The sequence below is a fragment of the Notothenia rossii genome, assembly GCF_949606895.1.
Source record: "Notothenia rossii genome assembly, chromosome: 4".
NCBI lineage: Eukaryota > Metazoa > Chordata > Actinopteri > Perciformes > Nototheniidae > Notothenia > Notothenia rossii.
Genome location: NC_136902.1, coordinates 41,140,853 through 41,162,160, shown reverse-complemented (window position 1 = coordinate 41,162,160; position 21,308 = coordinate 41,140,853). Strand labels below are relative to the sequence as shown.

The window sequence follows — 21,308 nt, the reverse complement described above, 5'->3', positions numbered from 1 at the left end:
CATCATAAACACGTTGGATAGTGAAAGTGCATTCGGATTCTCTAAAGTACCGCAGTCTCTTCTCCTAAGTCCTTTTGAATTCTCCTATCCACTATCCACTATCCCTTAACCCCGTGACGTTTCACTCAGAGGTCAAGGAATAGGAGATAGGGTTAGAATTTAGGAGCTGATTTTTGGATTATCGGAACACAACCACGTCACAAGAATGTGACGGTGAGGTGCAAACTGTGTCCTGGTGCCTCATGTATAACGCCGTGCGTAGGATTCACGTGGGAAGGTTGCTTACGTAGTAGAAATCCGAAAAATAGGTCCATAAATGTTCTGACATTTTCCGATTCACCGAACATTGCGTAATGGCGAGGAAAGTGCGTACGGCACTTTCTACGCCGGTTTCCCTTTATAAATCACAATCGACTCGAAATGCGGTGCAGCTTTTGCGGACTTCACGTAATGCCCATATTTGGTAGAGTGTTACTTTGTAACGTGTTACGCCCAATTTTGGTTATAACCTGTTTTTTTATCAATAGATTTATTTTATATTTTTTAACTGTAAATTATTTATCATAATACATTACTTAAAATCTGTCTTGTGGTCCTCTATTATTTACAGTGGTAATTCATTGATGGTATAAACGAAAGAACCTCACAACTTGTTTTCTTTGCCATGATTAAGTTCATAATTTCACCATAGGCAATGCAAACAACATCCATATTTCAATTCTTAGAGTGTAGCATACACAGAGTAGATGTATTACATTACTGGAGTGGTGTTTGTGTCCCCCCCCCCCTCCCCCTGTTGGCAGTTGATCTCCAACAAACTCTCGAATTAAGTAAAAATTCTCTAATGTGACATCTCTCACGAAATTGACCATGCCTCATCGTGGTCCATCCTGATCAACATTTGAAGTTACTATTGTACAAAAGCAGAACATATTTTATCCAATCTCACTGCTTGCAGAAGATAAAGATGACACAGTATGCATGCATCATTTTGCATATAAAGAAACCAGCAGTTATGCCCTGAGAAAAGCTGCATTGAAATTGTTTATAGAAGGTTCTCAAACAACTCTCGAGGGAATTTTGTATTCTCTTCAGCTGCTAAATGCTCCACTAAATTCACCCTCTAGTCCCTGACTGTGTCCTTTGGGCACAGTAGTGTTGAGAGCAGAGATAAACAAAATAGTTATTACGTGGGTAGCAAGTCCAAAACAATCAGCTACAACAGAATAAAAAGCTCTGGAGGGGAGCTGCAGTGTTGTTTAAAGAGTTATAGCATGACAGTTTTCACATTCTTTAAGGCTTTTTGGCCCATTATTGATATGAACATTTGGATTGAAATAACTGTAAATGCACACATGGTCAAGAAAAATAAAGACCCATAATGATTTTGTTAGGAAAATAAAATAAAACCATGTCTATTGTTAACTTGTGTTGTGGCTGTGAAAAAATACAGACCATTCAGCTGCGTTTAACACTGTACAGTTTGTGTCCGGCTAGCAGAGTCCTTCAGGTTAACACTGAGGTGGAGATAAGCATCCCTTTGTCTTTAGCCTGCGCTGAAGCAGATAAACACTGAAAACACTGAGAGGACGTCTCTGTGTTATCTGAGCCTCCACAAGGCCGGCTGGACCAGGGTCAGTCTGTGTCAGAGGTGGAGGAGATAGGGAAACATAGAGACAAGGCTTTTAGTAACAATCATTTATTGCGTAACAATTATAAGAAGAAAAAAAAAAGTCTGAATATGATATTTGGCCTCAAATCATCTGAGGCCTGGCGCCCCCCCTGAGATCTTTGGCGACCCCCCAAGGGGGGCGTGCCCCCCAGGTTGGGAACCACTGGACTAGAGGATGGGAACTACGGTGCATTCTGGGGTATTATAGCAACAGTGCACATATCAATACCAATAACTTTCAGCTGTCACCGGTCACCTTTGAGCTGTTTCGCATCAGAAATAAATAAGGTACCTGGGAAATATAATTGCCTTTAACATCGGTAGCTCTATGCAAAGTTCATTAATAAATTACATTTGTTCTTGTTGTAGCCGACCATAGAGGTAAAACACTTTTGGCTCTGGTTGTTTAACTTTTACACATTACTCCAGCAGACTGTAGCTTTGCCCATGACTGTGATAAGACCGGCGGTATTGTGTGTGTGAGGGGCTGCGCCGTCCGAGGGACATAAGGTATGCACGATCATGTTTTTTTTTTACAAAGACTAAGTTTATGGCAACATTTTTGTAACATGTGCTTTGTTATTTTATAGATTGTCCACCACTGCTGTTTTGTTTTACTATTCTGTTTACCTTATTTTGGTTTGTTAGTTGTTCGTTTTGATGCTTTTGTTTACATTGTTGCTCCAATTCCTTATCTCCCAAGAGTATTAGTGTTTTTACTATCCCAATGAATTGATGTACTATTGTGCTTTGTGTCTTTTGTTGAGGGATCCAGCCAGTGTGCGAAATACGGGGGGGTCCGGGGGAGCTCGACCCCCCCGTTTAACACCTGAGCCCCCCTGAAAGCCTCAACAGCAACATTTAGGGGGGGTCTGAAATTATAATATGTATTTGTCACTTGCAATGGTCACTAAAATGTTTTTAAGCCTACTATGTCCAGTATTCATAATTCAAAACATTTATTCACAAATAACTTCTATTTTGGCTGTCAAAAGCAGAGCCAGCCGCGTGACACGGGTACGCTGCGTGACGCGGACACAAATTATGCAAATTAGCCATGCGCGGCAAAGAGGAGAGAAAGACGTTACATTAGAGGACTCAAATGTCTAAGAGAAAGCTAAACCAAAGTGTTTCACTCGCGCACTTTGGGTTCACATCCAAAAAAGTGACACCACGAGATGACCAAGAGATACCCAGAGATGATGCTGATGCAGGGCCGTGGGAAGTAGGGGTGCTGAGGGTGCTGCAGCACCCCCTGGTGGAGGACAGAGGATCTGCACTTCCACAAGATGTACCGGCGGGGATTGTTGTTAGCTTCTGCTGCGCTAACGGATATAAGAAGCTGTTTCTACAATAATGTGGAGAGAGAGTTCTGTCCTGTCAGACTGAGAGGCTCAGTGAGGTAAAGGACTCTGAAGGTTTAGATAGTTCACTTTAGTCTAAGTTATCTCAGTGGGTCTCAAACGTTTTGATCACAATTTATGTAAGCAAAAACTTCAAAGGGACACCTTTATAATTATTAGGATAAATAAAAACAGGTTTGAAATCATTCCAATGTATACTATAGGACAGTAAACCAAAAATATTGTTTAAAACTGGAGAGATTTAAAAATATGCATAAATAAATGTTAACTGGTAAAATAAGATATAAATGAACCACAAAAATAAAACAAGTTAGCCTACATTTATTTGTTATTGGCTATGGTAGGTTATTGGTTAAGTTCACATACAAACCGATCTTTTTCACATGGGTGTTTAGAGTTGTATCCCCTAGATCAGTCTCTAGTAATTGGGCGCTCAAAGTGCACCAGATTGAAGTATTTTACTTTAAAATGTTAAAAACATCTTCCCGGGGGGACACCCCCGGACCCCCTTAGAGGATCTGAAGTCCACCCCCCAATTCAACATGTTCATGCAATACTAAATACATTTGAAGCCTTTTTATATAAGCTGTCCACCATATCAATACGTTTCTCTTTTTGTAGTGTATTAGTCTTTTGTAGAGGTTTTTCATTGCCACCTAAAATCTTGCCTAGGGCAGCAAATTGGTCAAAACCGGCCCTGGTGTCATCCCCACAGCACCCCCCATTTGAAACATGTTCCCACGGCTATGTGCTGATGACGCAGCAGCTAGCACAGCACTCGCTACCAGAACCGTTAGCGAGTCGGGGGCTCCTGTCCCGCCCAGTCACTCCCCAGAAGGAGGTGAAGTTGAGGCAGAGCGCTCAGAAGACGCAGCAGTTGCGGAGGTAGCTGCTACTGCTGCTAGTGACTTTCCGCCGGGTGGTTGGACAACGAAGCAGGTGGGCGAATGGAAAGACCGCAACCCTTGGCTTGACATTAACGGTACGTCTACACTACCGGCATCAAAAAATGCTTTCAACGCTTCGCCCATTCACTTGAATGGGGTGACGTAGAAGATTTTTAATCTTCGCCGAACTGCATTGTGGGGAGCATGGCATGGCTTTGCAAGCATCACGAGCATCTATCGGCATCGATGCTTGGCATCAGCCAATCAAATTCCGTTTATGCAAATCCCGCCAGTGCAAGCTCAGCCAATCAAACCGCGTGCAAGCTGCGAGAGCCAGACCACAGTTCACTTCCTCATATTCCAAACGAGATATTACGGTAGCAAATCACCTGGTTCTTTACGACCGGAACTATTTACCGGGATACAAACCGGAGGAACCAGGCATGGAGGGAGGTGGCAGAGACAGTGGGTGAAACTGATCGTTTTTTCGCCTGTTTGGAGAGTTTATATCCAGTTTACTTCGTTTTAACATTGCTATTGCTTTGTATGTCGGGGGCGGGAGATTCATGTGATTGGTTGCTCGCAAAAAATCGCCAAGCTTCAGACACGCCCAGCTTCAAGATTTTTTCATGCTTGTAGTGTAGACGGGCCGGGCCGTAAGGCTGGAAAGTTAGGATGCTTAGCGTGTAGGAAAGCAAAAACGTTGCTACTCTCAGAAAAGGGACCGGGTTTACACCTCTCGGAAGAATGGATCAATGGTGATGTTACTAGTCCTGATGCAAAACAGCTACGAAAGAAGATATACAAACACAGGGACAGCCAGGCCCACGCAAGGTCAGTGGAAATAGTACAGATGAAAGACAAAGAAACCCTCCCAAACTGTTTCATTGATGTACAGTCCGATTTACTCAAGAAAACAACAGTCTCGTTTAGAACAGCTTACACCGTAGCAAAGGAAAGGCTATCTTATAAAAAGCTCAACCCCCTCATGACAATGCAGGAGCTGAATGGAGCCGAAGTTGGGAATATCCACAAATCTGACCATGCATGCGCAGAAATAATAAGTCACATTGCAAAGGAAATGCGCCGCAAGTTCGTCTCTAATGTGAAAGAAATGGATTCAAAGGTATCAATCACAATTGATGAAAGTACCGTTCACGGTCGTCCCTATCTAATCATTTACGTAAGATGTGATGTCAGTGGTAAGGGGGATGTAGATAATGTTTTCCTGGATATAGTGGAACTCACAGATGGGGTCGATGCTGAATCAATTTATAACTCGATGATGGCGAGTCTATATAAAGCTGGAATGGATGATGACTTTTTGAAGACGCACCTAATAAGCATAGCCACCGATGGGGCTGCAGTGCTCACGGGAAAAGCCAGTGGGCTTGTCGTCAGACTCAAAAACAATTTTCCGAACGTGCAGTCTGTACACTGCCTGGCGCACAGACTAGAACTGTCAGTCAAAGATGCTCTTAAAGATGTGGGTGGCAATAATCACTTTGAGATATTTATTTCACATTTATACTCACTCTACAATCAGTCAACCAGGAATTCCAGATTGCTGAAAGAAGCAGCGGCTGAGCTCAACATGGAAATACTGAAAATAGGTCAAATGTTCACCATCAGATGGGTTGCCAGCAGCTTTAAAACAGTAAAAGCTGTATGGAAAGATTTCCCCGCACTAGCACTCCATTTTAAAACATCCAGTGAGAACGCATCACGTAATGATCTTGAGAGGCAAAAATACAAGGGACTTCTCAAGCACCTAACCAACTCAGGATTCGTGGAAGATTTGGCTGTCATGAAAGACATCCTGCGTGAACTCCGGGGCCTGTCTCTCAAGCTGCAGAGAAGAGAAATGACACTTGTGGACTCAAGTGTCCACATCAAACAAACCATCAATGTTTTGACCGCCATGAAGACGACCGGGGGGAAATCAACGAAGAAGGCTGAACAGGGCGTCTCATCGGGCTTTTTTAAGGACGTAGAGCTGACAGAAGGCAGGGGGAAAATAAACAAGCCTCGTTTTTATGAATCGGTGGTTGCTACTCTAACCAAGCGCTTACCGGAGTCAAGCTTGGTCCAGACGCACAAAGCTCTTGATAAGCGCTTTTGGCCAGGAGAGCGGGAAGACTTGACTTTGTATGGCGAACAAGAAGTACACCGTCTGGCTAAATCGCTCGGAGAATCAGCCGGGGACGCCGTGGGGCAGTTTAGAGACTGGAAATTGCAGGGCACTCCACCGGGCAAAACACTGGAATGGCTATGCATAGCAAGTTGCACTTACCTCCCCACGTTTGCTGAGTGCGAGAGAGGCTTTTCCGCCGTGAATAACACCGACAACCAGAGCCGCAACAGGTTGCGCGAGGAGAGCCTGTCTTCGCTTCTGTTTGTGGACCTAAACGGACCCCCTTTGGACAAATTCGACCCAGTGCCATTCGTGAAAAGCTGGATTAAAGCAGGACATCGTCTCTCTTCTTCTTGGAAACCAGGACGGCAACGAGAAGAAGTCGAGCCAAGGCATCTTTGGTCTATTCTCACTTAAGGTAAAAGACTATTTTTTCGATCTTTGCTGTGCATAAGATGAGCGTGTGCGTATGTCCTGTGTGGATTCCGGGGTTAAGAAGAAAAGCATAATTAGCCTTGGCGTTCAAGTTGGTGTGTGTGTGTGTGTGTGTGTGTGTGTGTGTGTGTGTGTGTGTGTGTGTGTGTGTGTGTGTGTGTGTGCGTGTGTGTGTGTGTGTGTGTGCACGTCTGAGACCAGCTCTGCTCCCATTTCCTCGCATAGAATCGAAAACAGATGGTTGTTTAACGGTCGAGTATTAATTCATATGAACGTTAGAATATATAATTATTTGACAGCGCCCCGGTTGAGAAACGCTGCTACTACTGATTGTCTTGGATTGCATCTATGAAATATTGTATAGGCCTACTGCATATTGAGAAATATTCGACCGGTATATTTCGCAATAAACGGGAGATGGGGACCCCCCGATTATTGACGGGTATTTCGCACACTGGATCCAGCACCCCTGACGTGAGCGGCAGCCTTGGGAGTTGGGATTCAGCAGTGTTAGGCCCTCACGTGCATTTCACTGCCCCTTAAGTGTGTGTGTGTTTAGTTAATTTTGCACCTTTCTTAATTTATCACTTTCTTTTCAGTTGCTGTGTCTGTACAGGGCACGTGTAAGTGGCGGTGAGTAATATTTAGATTTTACCTGCTTGCTTCCCCCTCCCAACAGTAACTGTCTGCACTCATTTAGTCGTTTTTTATACGCTGAATACCATTTTAAATAGCACAGTAGATGAATTCATAATAAATTGTTGTTGTTTTTACTGGTTAAAGTATTGTTTGTAAATGTGTCTATTGATGTCATACTCTTGGGAGAAAAATCCTTGTCTTAAGCCTTTTTGTTGACTGCCAACTGTATCGTGTTTCTTTAAATTGAATCTGTGGAGTTTTTGCTGTTTGATCAAGTTGAGTTAGGGCAACTTTGATCAGTAGAACAGCTAAACTTTAGGACGTGTGCACGGCCGCGGTTACATTATCAATTAAAGATGGGGTAGGTAATTGGAGAAACTTGAAAATACACAGCTGGAAAAAATCTGCCACTTCCTTACAGAGCCCCTCCTCCAACACACACAAACGCACAAATGACCAATGAGGGCACGAGATAAGTTTGTGCACAGATGGAAGGGTGACAGGCAGGTAGGCCATCCAGTTATTTTAGCCGGGCCGGCTAAAATGATTGGTCGTGCTTTTTACATTACTACGGCTTCCACAGATGAAAGTTTTTTTATGAATTTTTTGTCTTAAGATATTCATTGCTACCAGGATGTTAAGAGCATTCCATGGAATATACAAAAAGTGTTTCTGAAATAAATTACATACCCCACCTTTAAGAGAAGAAAAGACCGATCACTGCTACTGATGTCGATGCCTCTCTCTGTTTGGAATGAGTGCCTACACTATCCGGCAATTTCAAATATTAAATATTTGGAGGCCCATGTCAACTTTACAGGAGTTACAGGATCTTCAGATCTACTGGCCCAATGGTAACTATATAATCATCCGATGAGAGTTAAGATAGCTAATATAATGCTATCTGAATAAGCTACAAAAGTGTTGGCTTAACATGCTCAATGAAACTACCAGTACATTCATGTATACGCCAACATTTCATGTTTTAAATCTAATTTCCTCTTCACTACCTTTCCATGTTGGAAGGAATTTATAAAAGCGATGACATCACATTCCCATCCACTATAACCCTGATGACGTTTAATGATGTTAATATGGTTATAATCCACTATAACATGTCCCCCTTATCTTTCTGAAATGTTATTACTTACAATATCAACATAGTTAGACCAGATAGACTGTGAGACTAAAGTTACATTAAAACAAATCAGGAGCCGATTTTGTATAAAAAAACAACAGATTGGAACATGAATTATATTGTCCTGTTGTCAAGGTGATCTATGCTGCAGAATATTTGTATTATCTTTACTCCTTTGTCTCTGTGATAGGCTACTGTCTTTGAATTAATTATTGTTTACTCCCAAACACATAACAAAAATAATAAAGGGGTTTCATCATCACACAATAGAAAAATGAAAACGTACATTCATGATTATGTCTGGTATGATTTTAAACACACAAGGCTTTTTGCCAGTGTGAGTTTTCTGTAAACACACACACACACACTGTTACGTCCCAACTAGGGGAAGAGGAATGCAACACACCAGTATGTAATTGGTAAAAGTTATAAGCTGTTTTAATGCACAACAGGTGAACAAAATGGCAGGCAAGCAGCCTGAAACAAACAAAAGAGCCAAAAGGGCACAGGCTGACAAATAACCAACTAAAGGAGGACTCTAAAAAAGGAGTTTAAACGCATACGGGAAATAACACTATCACACTAAATAAAGAACGAAAAACTCACTTCAAGAGTGGTACAACTAACCGAGGGAGTCTACACAAAACACAGCTAAACTAAAGGCAACAGTCACAAATCCTAACTATACTCTAAACCCTACTAATACACAATATCACACGGCGATAGACACACAAGCTTAACCACAGCATGAAGAGTAAAATGCGAGAGGCATCTGTCCTCTCAACAGAGCCTCCAGAGTGTCAGTTGTCCCCAGCCTTTGTACTCCTCCCCAGCAGGTGTGCGCCGGCTGTGCACTTCGATTGGATGACGTCTCATCCAATCACCTCTTCGGATGCAGCGAGGGCGGGACCAGGAGATGACAGCCAATGACGTCGGGGCAACTACACAGCTCATTTACATATTACCCACATGCACACAGCTGCAAACAATCCCAGACAGATTAACGAGCAGACAGAAACAGCAGCCGTAACACTCCCCCCCTTAAAACACAACTCCACAGGTTTTGTGAACTAAACACACTAACGAACTCCTAATAACATCACAATTCAACCTAACACACTAACGAAGCTACCTATCACAAAACCCAACCTGGACACACTAACATCTCAAACTCAACCTGGACACACTAACATCTCAAACTCAACCTGGACACACTAACATCTCAAACTCAACCTGGACAAGCATTGGCCAACAAATTCTCTGAACCCTTTAATGACGGGTGTCTACTGCTGTAGTCCCGCACAATCAGAGCCCATTGCAGGAGACGCTGGTTGTGCTTGGACACGCTGGGGCAGAATATGAATGGATCGTAACATGTACACATCACAATTGGCCAAAGGCTGGGTCCAATATCAATCTTAACATGTTGTAGAGCCAACACTAACACTAATATCCGATACACGAGCTGACGCTCTCGGGTTACCGGGAGTGTCGAGAAGTCTCGAGTGTGCGGCTGACACACGGCGGGATCTATCCGTAGAGACAGGGGAAAACACAGTTTTATGCATCAGCACATACTCATCAGCTAACACAGCGGCAGCAGAGAGAGAGTTTACCCTTTGTTTGTTCACGTACTCCGCAATGCGATCAGGCAAACACTTCTTAAACTCCTCCAACATGATCAATTCTCTCAGAGAAGAATAATCGGTAGCATTACATGAAGCAATCCACTTAGCAAAACACATTCCCTTTTTCCTAGCGAACTCTACGTGCGTTTGATCAGGACTCTTCCTATAGTGTCTAAACTTTTGCCGGTAAGCTTCAGGAACTAATTCGTACACTCTGAGGATGGCACCTTTTACTGAGTCATACTGCAGGCTGTCCTCTAACGAGAGCCACAACTGCTTCCCGAGCTTTTCCATGTAATTTGCACGTTACCATCAGAGCCCAACTTCAACCGGCCAGCGCAATGCTGTAGCAATGCTCTCAAATGCGCTAAAATAGGCATCCACCTCAGTCTCACAGAATGTTGGCACTAGCGAAATGTTGTTACTCACGTCAAAGGCAGGTGGAGGAGGTGGAGATGGCAAGTTTCTTCCGGCAGAGTCAAAAGCACCGGATGCGCGCAGTTCGGAGTCTAGCTCCATCTGCCGCATCCGGACTTTCTTATCTGCTTCGATTTTTTTTTTTTTCCAACTGAAACTGCCTGTCTTGCTCCCTGTCTTTTGCCTCTAACTCAAGTTGCCTGTCTTTTGCTTCCAGCTGAAGTCGGGCGAGGCGGACTTTAAGTTTCTTCCCTTCCCGGGAATCAGGACTACCAGGAGACGGTGGACTATAGCGAGGCGGCGCAGACGGTGCTTTACACTGCTCGCTCCCCTCGCTGTCACTACCCTCTCCTTTAGCACGGCCATTTGGCACAGTGAGCTCAGCTTGTGCAGGCAGCACCAGAAAACCCCTTTCCACCAACTCATCCACCACCAGAGCCTTTAACTCTTTTTTTTAATAATTGTTTTGCCACTGGGAGACCGAAATGTTGCGCTATCTCATATACGTCGTCTCTACGACACTGAACTAACTGCTCATGAGAAGGACAGACCAAAAACGACTCCAAATCAAAAGTTGCCATACCCAGCTAAAACTGCACACAACCTTACCAATTTGTTTTCAGCTATACAAACCACTTATAACCCCAGGAAAGTAGTTAATATCCCGGACGAGCCCCCAGGTATGTTATGTCCCAACTAGGGGAAGAGGAATGCAACACACATCAGTATGTAATTGGTCAAAGTTATAAGCTGTTTTAATGCACAACAGGTGAACAACATGGCAGGCAAGCAGCCTGAAACAAACAAAAGAGCCAAAAGGGCACAGGTTGACAAATAACCAACTAAAGGAGGACTCTAAAAAAGGAGTCTAAACGCATACGGGAAATAACACTATCACACTAAATAAAGAACGAAAACCTCACTTCAAGAGTGGTACAACTAACCGAGGGAGTCTACACAAAACACAGCTAAACTAAAGGCAACAGTCACAAATCCTAACTATACTCTCAACCCTACTAATACACAATATCACACGGCGATAGACACACAAGCTTAACCACAGCATGAAGAGTAAAATGCGAGAGGCGTCTGTCCTCTCAACAGAGCCTCCAGAGTGTCAGTTGTCCCCAGCCTTTGTACTCCTCCCCAGCAGGTGTGCGCTGGCTGTGCACTTCGATTGGATGACGTCTCATCCAATCACCTCTTCGGATGCAGCGAGGGCGGGACCAGGAGATGACAGCCAATGACGTCGGGGCAACCACACAGCTCATTTACATATTACCCACATGCACACAGCTGCAAACAATCCCAGACAGATTAACGAGCAGACAGAAACAGCAGCCGTAACACACACACACACACACACACACACACACACACACACACACACACACACACACACACACACACACACACACACACACACACACACACACACACACACACACACACACACACACACACACACACACACAGAGGTAGAGGGTCTTGGGAGGGCTTATATGAGGTAAGAGATAATGAAACCAAAATTGTAATATTTAAACACCAATTGGATCAAGTGGACAAATAAAATGGACTGGCTTATCTAAAGCCAGTGGAGTAGCACTTGAAATGTTTGGCTCTATGAAACCTGATGTACTTATATGATTCTGTTTTCTTCAAGTTTGTATCTTCCTGGTCGAATGTACTTATTGTAAGTCGCTTTGGATAAAAGTGTCAGCTAAATAATGTAATAAAAAAAAAAGTCAAACAATAAAAACTCAGTTTCATGTGTAATTCATTCAGCACATGTGCAGCAGGGACTTATAGCTATGATTAATGTGTGATACAAATGATCTTTTACACCAGTGGTACTTTTACATTACATTACATTGCATTTAGCTGACGCTTTTATCCAAAGCAACTTACAATAAGTGCACTCGACCAGGAAGATACAACCTTGAAGAAAACAGAATCATACAGTGATGCAAATTAGTCGCTTTTCGGCGCCTCCCGCTTTTTTAACGCTGATTTGGGTGACTAGTGTAATTCGTGGAGAAACGAAGAGTTCTCGTTTGGTGGGGGGGGGGGTCCGTCCGTCCGTCCGACTGACGGACAACTTCTCACTTCAAAAAACAAGAAGAAATCTAGATCGCAAAATAATTAAACAAGCGAGTGCCTGTTTTTCCTGGCCAAGGAGAGGTTCATTGAACACAACACGAGCGTAACGTGTCTTCACGTGGTTATGTCTCGTCTGAAAGGAGTAACGGCCCGTCTACACAACAGGCATCAAAAAATCTTGAAGCTGGGCGTGTCTGAAGCTTGGTGATTTTTTGCGAGCAACGCAACCAACAACCCCAACATACAAAGCAATAGCAATTTTAAAACGAAGTAAACTGGATATAAACTCTCCAAACAGGCGAAAAACCTACCAGTTTCACCCACTGTCTCTGCCACCTCCCTCCATGCCTGGTTCCTCCGGTTTGTATCCCGGTAAATAGTTCTGGTCGTAAAGAACCGGGTGATTTGCTACCGTAATATCTCGTTTGGAATATGAGGAAATGAACTGCGGTCTGGCTCTCCCAGCTTGCATGCGGTTTGATTGGCTAGCGCTTGCACTGGCGGGATTTGCATAAACGGGATTTGATTGGCTGATGCCAAGCATCGATGCTCGTGATGCTTGCAAAGCCATGCCATGCCATGCTCCCCACAATGCAGTTCGGCGAAGATTACAAATCTTCTACATCACCCCATTCAAGTGAATGGGCGAAGCGTTGAAAGCATTTTTCGATGCCTGTAATGTAGACGGGCCGTAACGGAGAGCATCAGAACGCCGCTCCAGCTCTTCAAATATTGCAGTACCCATAAGGAGCCGTACACATGCCGCAGTGTTTGCGAGGCTATGTCTTTAGTTGTAAGCACAGTGGCGATCTGTTGTTATTAGCATCTGGTTAGCTAGCTATGCTAACGAATTTAAAGAGCTTTTATACAACCAGGTGGAAGAGAGCTCTCTCCTGAGAGGCTCAAATAACCTCAGCTCAGTGAGGTTAAGGCACACCTTGATATGATCATTATAGTTATTAATGAGACATTAGAGACTACATTATTAACAGGTATAAAATACTATAGGACAGTAACAAAAAAGTTGTTAAAAATAACAAGAATAGAGTTTGAAAGGGGAGTGATTTGTAAAATATCCCAAAAGAAAAATCTGCTTACAGTTCTGTTTCATATGGGTGTTGAGAGATGTATCCATAGATCTCCTCATGTTGCTCTCAAAGTGCACCAGATTGATGCTTTTAACTTCAATATTTAAAAAAAATCTTCCCCTAGAGGAGGTTAGGTCCCACCCACTTAAAGTGCCCGTGAAGTGCATGTTTTTGCGCCAAAGTGAAATGGCAGTTTCATTCCTTACATATCATTGTGCCTGTTCATTGCTAAAATAATGTTTAATTATTAATTTATTTATTTATTTATCAATTATTAATTTTAATAATAACGGCCGTCTGAGCCTACCGGAAGTTGCAGACGATAGCGGCTGTGATGTCACAAGATGGGCCCAGTTGTGATTGTAAACCATGGCGGAGACTTTGGAAAGTGATACAAGTGCGAGAGAAATGATTGATTTTGACAGCTTTTCGGACACGATAGATGAGGAAAGTGGCACAGAAGATGGAAGTGACGATGAGGAAGCGCAGGACATCATTGAACCCTACAGATTTGAGCCGTCAGGGACGTCAAGTGGGGAGGATGATGGCGACGACATGGACGATGGGGAAGACATTGACTGGCTACAGAACACTGAATGGTTAGCAGGTTAGCAGTGACTGTGCTGTCACTGTCAATTGATGATGATTTGGGGGGGGGGGGGGGGGGGGGGGGTGTGAAGACTGAAGGGCCCTTTGCCTTGTTTAAAATCTCTGCTTGGGCTCAGCCTCTGGGAAATAATTAGCTTATGTACATGTCATGTGCTAGAGTATTATTAAACTAGAATTTTCTGGTCATTGAATTAAAACATACGCCAGGGTGACCAGCCCTGTTTTGCTTCTTATCTGCAGCTTATGAGAATAATTCCACCTATCAGATAATCAGGGGGCGAGAACAAGAAATTATTTTCATGCGCACATTGTCTAACTTTATTGGATCTTCTACATAAAATTCAACAATATACAGTTCCCAGTTAAAATTATAAAATCCAGTTACCTTGCAAAATGTCGCAACCTGACAACACTGAAACATCCTCGCATTCCTGCTAATCATAATGTTACATCTGTTGTATATGTTTTAGGTGTCAGTGCGACAACTGTAACAACATGGACACTGTAGCCGAGAGTGTGTGCTGTCGGCAAATCCCCGCTGTCACCAGGACCATGGAGGAGGATGGTGTCCACAGCTGCATAATCGTCCACCCCGGCTTCCGATCTGGCTGTCTAGACATCTGGGTGCTGCGTATAGCATACTATGGATACAGGCAACATTATGGCGATCTCCAGCAAGAGGGCAATGAGTAAGCCTTACAAACACTATTTACAATAAAGTCTATTACTAGTATATAAATGTATCAGTTAATATGATGTCATGACAACTTTTGCAACTTTATACGTTTGAATATTAGTCTTTTATGATCTGAGTATAAGAAAATGTAACTTTGAAGTTGACCTATTATTATCAATTGTCCTTCATTTGTAGTAGTCTCTTGACAGTAGCTGTCGTCATATCAATGCTATAATGTTTTATCTTGCAGACGCCACCGATACACAGCCTACCGCCAGCTGGTGAGACTTTGCTGGGGTTACCTAGGATGCGACATAAGAATGCCACTGCCCTCTTGTGCAGTGAACCAAATTCGTCGACAGTTTCCATCCATGGACTATCACGGTTACGAAGAAGGACAGTGACAATACAGTTCTGAAGTGAATGTTTAATACAGTTCCACAGTTGAAGATGCACAGTGACAGACTATTTGGTCTTGAAACGATTGGCATGTGCCTTGATGGCCTCTGCTTTGTCAGGCTTCTCCATTGCCGAGGACAGAGTGGGAGGCTCCTCCAGCTGTACAGACCTGTCTGCGCTGGGTTTCTTGCAGAGGTCGACCACCTCTCTCATGAGATCATCCACATAGCCCGCAACAGTGTTCAAAGACAGAATACAAAACTTGCACTTTATAATGTTTTCTAATAATAAATGGTGTCTGTCATCAAGCCGAGATCATTCTTTCAATTGGGGTTTTGAACTGAATTAGTTACTAAATCATTAGTACCGGTACATTACCAATCTGGACAATATTATTTTGAGTAAGTTCATTTCAAACTCACTGAATGTTGCCTCTACTAGGATCTTCTTCACAACATGACCTCCAGCCTTGTACTTGGGGTAGCGGATTTTGAACCTCTGTTCTCCCGCCTTCGTAGTTGCAGTATGTCTGCTGGCATTCTCGTTGTAATGCAGTCCGGCAAGAAGGGTTCTGTTAACATAAACAAAGAAACAGTTTTAAAAATGTGAAAAGACATATCTCTCTTTTGTAATTATTCCATGTCTATACATGAACAGCTCTATTAAACTTGATATTGATTCAGAAAGTGATTTAGTGTTTTATTTTAGTCCTGGCAATGTATGTCTTGGAGTTGACAACTTCATCACAGTTCCTTCCTCCATTTTCACACACTATGGGAGATGTGACGTAAAGTCGCAAGCTTTTATACAGCACGGGGACCTGGTTCAGCACGGTACAAAGACGCCCATTCCCAAGTAACTGAAACAAGTCTTTAGCTGGTACAGTACAAGCCTTCGAATGATATGCTGAAAAGACCAACCTGCACAACATGCCAGTGTAGGAGTACACGTAAGACTTTGGTGCAAACTGAATGATGAGGCTGTGAAAGCCCTCCACCTTGGACTTCTGGTGTACGGCAGAGAGCTTGCCGATGTCCTTGCACAGCATCTTGTCTGTCACCAGTTTCTCCAGTTTGACAGCTGATAGTGAACCTGCAATCAACAGATCAATCATCAACAAATTTCAATGGCAGTGCTTGACATTATGGATTATCAATTCTAATGTTTGTTGCTCAGACGTAACTTTTTGGATTATGTACCCAACCATAAGACAGTCAGTACATTGTTGTTGCTGGGTATGTCCTGGGTTTTTAATCACTCAGTATGCATACATTGTATACATTCCATACTCCTTTTGGCATTGGATGACGGTTAAAATTAAAGTCACCCGTTGCTGACGCAACAGACGTAATTTTAAATGTCACGTCTGCCGCCATATCAGAAAAAGGAGTATTGACTCTAAACTCAATTGGTTTGATCCACTTCTTCTTGTGAGCCCTGCCTTGTAGTCTCTTGTGCGCATATGTGGGGAACTTTCCACCATGGCCCCTGTGGAGGTTTAGGACATGCCACTCCACCGACTTCCATTTATCCACAATCAGTTCTGTGTCGTCTTGCGTGGAGGAAACCACTGCCCAGTACAAGTGGTTGATGATGCTCTGTTGCCATGCTTTCAGGTCCTCAAAGCCCTTGAGCTTGCAGATGGCTTTCAGCTTCTTCCCAACAGCTGCAAAGACAATAAATAAAACTGACATCATAAAGAGATCTATCTATTTGAGTGAGGTGTGCAAATAAGATTTGTTACACTGCATGCTGCAATGTCTGTCTGGTGATAACAACTTTACGATAACTCAATAGAAGACTCTACTCCTTGAACTTCAAAAGAAACAACATTGACACATACACTTGACTACATGCCAGATGTCATACAGATGTTTTGTGAACGGCATATTCTCTCTAACCCATTTGGCAATCTGGCGATGTCGGTCTGTGACGAGAGTGCCAATCTCCAGGATGTCCTCAAAGAAGGCCACCATCCTCTTCAGGCCTTCCAGTTCCATATGGTAGCTCCCACCACACTCGTTGCTCTGAAAATACAGCAGGGAACATTCCAGTTAGGCAGATAACTAGACAGGAGCTCTGCAATGAGCTGAATATGATTTGAAACACTGTTACTATTACAATATTTACAGAGGAAGTTTTCAATTTCTCACACAAAACCCTGAACTTGAACAATATAAACTGTACCTGCACCAGCTGTAGGTCTAGCACCACATTAGATTCCAGCTCCATTGTAGTGTATGTTCCACATTTTGCGCAGTGTCCAGGGCTGTCGGCCCTGCCGTCACCCCCCAGAACCAGAGGTCGCCCTTCAGTCTGCAGCATTGCAATGTGGGCTGCCTGTTGTTGCGTCCATACACCCTGTATTGCAGGCTGCAGGATGTCTCGCTGGTGTGAGAAGAATGTTCGTTTCACGTAGGTCATCACACCCATGTGGTTTAGGACTCGCAGCACATTTGTTGGCGACGCACCGGCAAACAGTATGCCTGCAGACAACAGCATGTTGCCTGCAGGGAAGTTTCCAATGCTCGGTTGACTCTGCCACTCAGTTGCCTGCAGACAGGAGTCACATGTTTGGTGGATCTTAAGTAGTGTTCCAGTGGTTGTCCACACTTGACGGATGTCGACGCTGCCGCAAGATGGACAGTGGCACCACTGTAGCAGTTTCCCGAGGCTGGAGCCAAAGACGATGTATTTGGGTTCCTTGTGGCAGATCTCATCCCCAAATGCTTCCCGACTTTCTGACAGATCTGACTTGTCAGAAGAATCAGTCGCTGAGATGGGGCTACTGGGTTCCCAGTCTGAGGAGCCTGATACTGATGGTGGTGCAGCTGGACTGCTGGACGACGCGTCTTCCAGTTGGTGTTGCTCCAGCTTTGACGCCTGGCTGCTTCTGCTGCTAGAGGCAGCCTGTGGTGGCTGGTCAGGTGTAGCTGGGTCTCTGGTGCCATGGACTTTCAGATTTCTCTGCTTCCCTGGTACTGGTAGACTTGCAGTCAGCATCTCGGGCGTCACCTGGCATGCTGGAAATGAAATGATCAATGGAATACTATATTGTGTTTATATAAAACCACAAATCTATGTTGATCTGTTGCTTACTATTTAGAGTTAACAAACTCAACATTAGAAGGAATATCCTGTACTGTAATACAGTATTATATGACACACTCGCTCATCCTGTCAAACTGTTGTGTTTTTTTATTTTTAGGAGCTGATTAAACTTCGATTTAATAGTGCAGTACTATTAACCAATCAATAGTGGCATTACCCTTTGACCGTGTCTTTGTTGTTGTGAGTTGTTTCCCAGTCTGTGTCTTGATGCTGAGAGTAGCTATTGGAGTCCAGTCTGTCTGGCAGGCCTGATCTTGACTCTGTCGTTCCTGCCAGGTGAAAACATAAATTTCATAGTGTGATGTTGAAAATATTTTCGAGGGGTTAGAAGTTCTAGACAATATTATCATGATAAACATGTACCCTACAGTAATGCTTAGCTAGAGCCAATGCATATGTAAGTCAATATCATGCCTGACTAGCAACTTTCTACAATAATTATATTTAGCAGACTGGTTTGCCGGTTGCATGTTTGATGTTTGGAACAAGACTAATGCTAAGCTTTTTGTTTTACATAACAAGTGTAAGATCTAAGGTGTGCATATTACCAAGAAGGTTTTTTTTCATGTGTCCACTGTGTGTGCCAGTCATGATAACGTGCAAGGTAAAACCAGCCAATGTGCTCATCTAAAACAAAACCTGGGGGCAATCAAAAACCTGTTCCGGTGCCATGTCTGTGTCAGTGGCCATCTCCATTCATTCCTCTGTGGAAGCAAAACTGCTACTCTCCACTTCTGATTCTGCCAGGAGTTCTTCTACTTTCTGCAAATGTACACAATATGAAATGGATTACAAAAGTATTCAAAACAGTATAGGCCTAGACCTTGCTCATACCATTTCAACAATAATAATTCAGGAGACTACTAGCCACTGGAATTAAATCCTGATTTAACATCAACAAATTAGGCCTAACAACTTTACCCACTTTCTCTCTCTCATTGCAAATGCAGATCGAGCCGGTCTTGATGTTGACGTTGAAAGTTGTCCCACAGCTGAAGTCCCAACTCTGGGGAAAACAGTTGGAATTGCTCCCTTCTTCAGGATCAAGGTCCTCTTTGTCGCAATGCCCATTTGCGCTCGTAGTAGAGCACTTTCATCAAAGGAGTCCCTTGTGAAGTGTTCACTGCCAGGAACACTGTATTTGGTAGGCTCCCAGTCCTTCCTGGTTCTCTGTACTTGCTTTGCCCATGCCTTTGACAGATCTGTAGAAATAAAATAAATCCAACCATTAATAGTGAAAAGATAAGCTCTCTATTCTATAGGTAATCTTATTATGACATCATTAACATGGCCATGGAAGTCAATTTAGTTGAGGACAATATTTTGTCATAGATCTAGACAAGGGTGTAACTTTGGTTTGAGAAGTGGGGGGGACACAAAACAGGGGGTCCCCCGCAATGAAAAATGTTCTCGATTTAATTCCATCTCCTGCCTTTCTACAAATATATTGGGGACTATAGTGTTAACAAATCCAAGAAAAATGTGTAGTGTACATAATGAGTGTGCACACTTATCTAGTATCCTATCTATGTGAACCTGTTTTATCTGTGATGACCTCACACCCTCTAGGGGGGTCCGGGGGCATGCACCCCGGGAAGATATTTGTCTTTAAATTGAAGTTGAATGCATCAATCTGATGCACTTTGAGGGCAACATTAAGAGATTTATGGATACAGCTCTCAACACTCATATGAAACATATATTTCAATAATCAAAAAACATTGGAAGGATTTCTTAACCTATTTTATACAACTAATATTACATAGATGGAAATATTTGTTTACATAGATGACCAAACCCACTGAGATAATTTAGGCTACAGTTTACAATTCTAATCACTCAGAGTCCTTTACCTCCCTGAGCTGATGTTATCTCTCTCAGTCCCACAGGAGAGGACTCTCCCTGTCCTTATTGTTGAAACAGCTAATCTCCGTTAGCTCCCAGCTAGCACCAGATGCTAACAACAACAACAACAACAACCCTGTAACTCTCTCAGTCTCTCTTTCTCTCTCTCTCTCTCTCTCGAATCGAATCGAATCGACCAGTGGCCTTTATTTGTCATGAACAATCAACGAATCTACGAAACAATGACACCAGCCAGGCTCACCTTCATCTTTTGGGAACAGAAACATCGCCACTTCGGCAGACTTGACATTACTACAGCCAGCGGCAATGCATCGCTTCCCGTGTGTTTTTCCTTACGTTTTCTTCACTGTCGCCTCCATTGTCAGGTTTTCTCGATTGGCAATCACTTCCAGTCGACTCCGACCCACTTTCCAGTAAAATACTCGCTCAAAAACTTTGATAAATTCGACTTTGAAACAGAGAAACAATAAACTGTGATGAATGTAAACACTTCGGCGGCGACCATCTCGTGACGTCACGCAGTAGATCGCAAGCCACGCCCACGAAGGCGGAGGTCAACTGCGGATTTCCAGGCGGCAAATTCAAAACTCGTCAAATTCATTGCTATGCCCACATCTTTTGATATGGGTTCCAATGGACAATTTTGGTCTTTACTATACGTATTAGCATAACAGATCATGCACAGGAGCACACTTCACTGGGTCTTTAAATCATGTTCACATGGATAGGATACTAAATACATTTGCACACATCTTTTGTCCATATCTTTTTGTTTTGGTGGTCACGCCACAACCGTGCACGTGAATGCATGCATGCGTCAAACATGAGTCATGGTAAGATATCTGGATTTAGAGGTTGCTTTTTCTTTGCACAGGATGAAAGAAAGGCCAAATTAATGGGCTGTGATTTTAGTTTTTTTAAGCAGAGGTTGAGTTCAATCATTTGTACGGCCCTCGGAGGATGTTGTACAAATTGAAAGGAAAAAGGTTCCCCACCCCTGCTGTAAATAATAATAAAAACCCTTGATTTATAACTTAACATCTCTGTCTCCTATTGATCTGAGTATATTATAAAGAACATTCAGTTAATTGAAGGATTATAGCACAGGCCTTTATCAGATGGTATATTACGCTGTTTTTTTTCTG

At 43.2% G+C, this 21,308-nt stretch overlaps 2 protein-coding genes across 8 annotated transcripts; one reads left to right on the top strand and one right to left on the bottom strand.

The window, feature by feature from the left end:
- Positions 1-888: 888 nt before the first annotated feature.
- Positions 889-20,667, bottom strand: LOC307034723 (uncharacterized protein). 7 transcript variants are annotated; one of them, XM_079673605.1, is made up of 10 exons: positions 20,405-20,667; positions 19,219-19,499; positions 18,955-19,059; positions 18,455-18,566; positions 17,374-18,209; positions 17,030-17,213; positions 16,628-16,852; positions 16,107-16,278; positions 15,609-15,757; positions 15,044-15,394 (listed from the first exon to the last, which is right to left on the bottom strand). In XM_079673605.1, the coding sequence occupies exons 3-10, from the start codon at positions 18,991-18,993 to the stop codon at positions 15,090-15,092; spliced, it is 2,022 nt and encodes a 673-aa protein (XP_079529731.1). In that variant the 5' UTR covers positions 18,994-19,059; positions 19,219-19,499; positions 20,405-20,667; the 3' UTR covers positions 15,044-15,089. The 7 variants fall into 7 exon arrangements, with proteins under 7 accessions (XP_079529733.1, XP_079529732.1, XP_079529731.1 ...); XM_079673604.1 differs by having other exon boundaries at positions 19,223-19,499; XM_079673607.1 differs by lacking the exon at positions 15,044-15,394 and adding an exon at positions 889-1,640 and having other exon boundaries at positions 18,455-19,059; positions 19,223-19,499.
- LOC307034725 (uncharacterized protein) lies at positions 8,695-15,029 on the top strand. The gene is made up of 2 exons (XM_079673609.1): positions 8,695-14,101; positions 14,582-15,029. Exons 1-2 carry the CDS (start codon positions 13,872-13,874, stop codon positions 14,802-14,804), a joined length of 453 nt encoding a protein of 150 aa, XP_079529735.1. The 5' UTR covers positions 8,695-13,871; the 3' UTR covers positions 14,805-15,029.
- Positions 20,668-21,308: the final 641 nt, after the last annotated feature.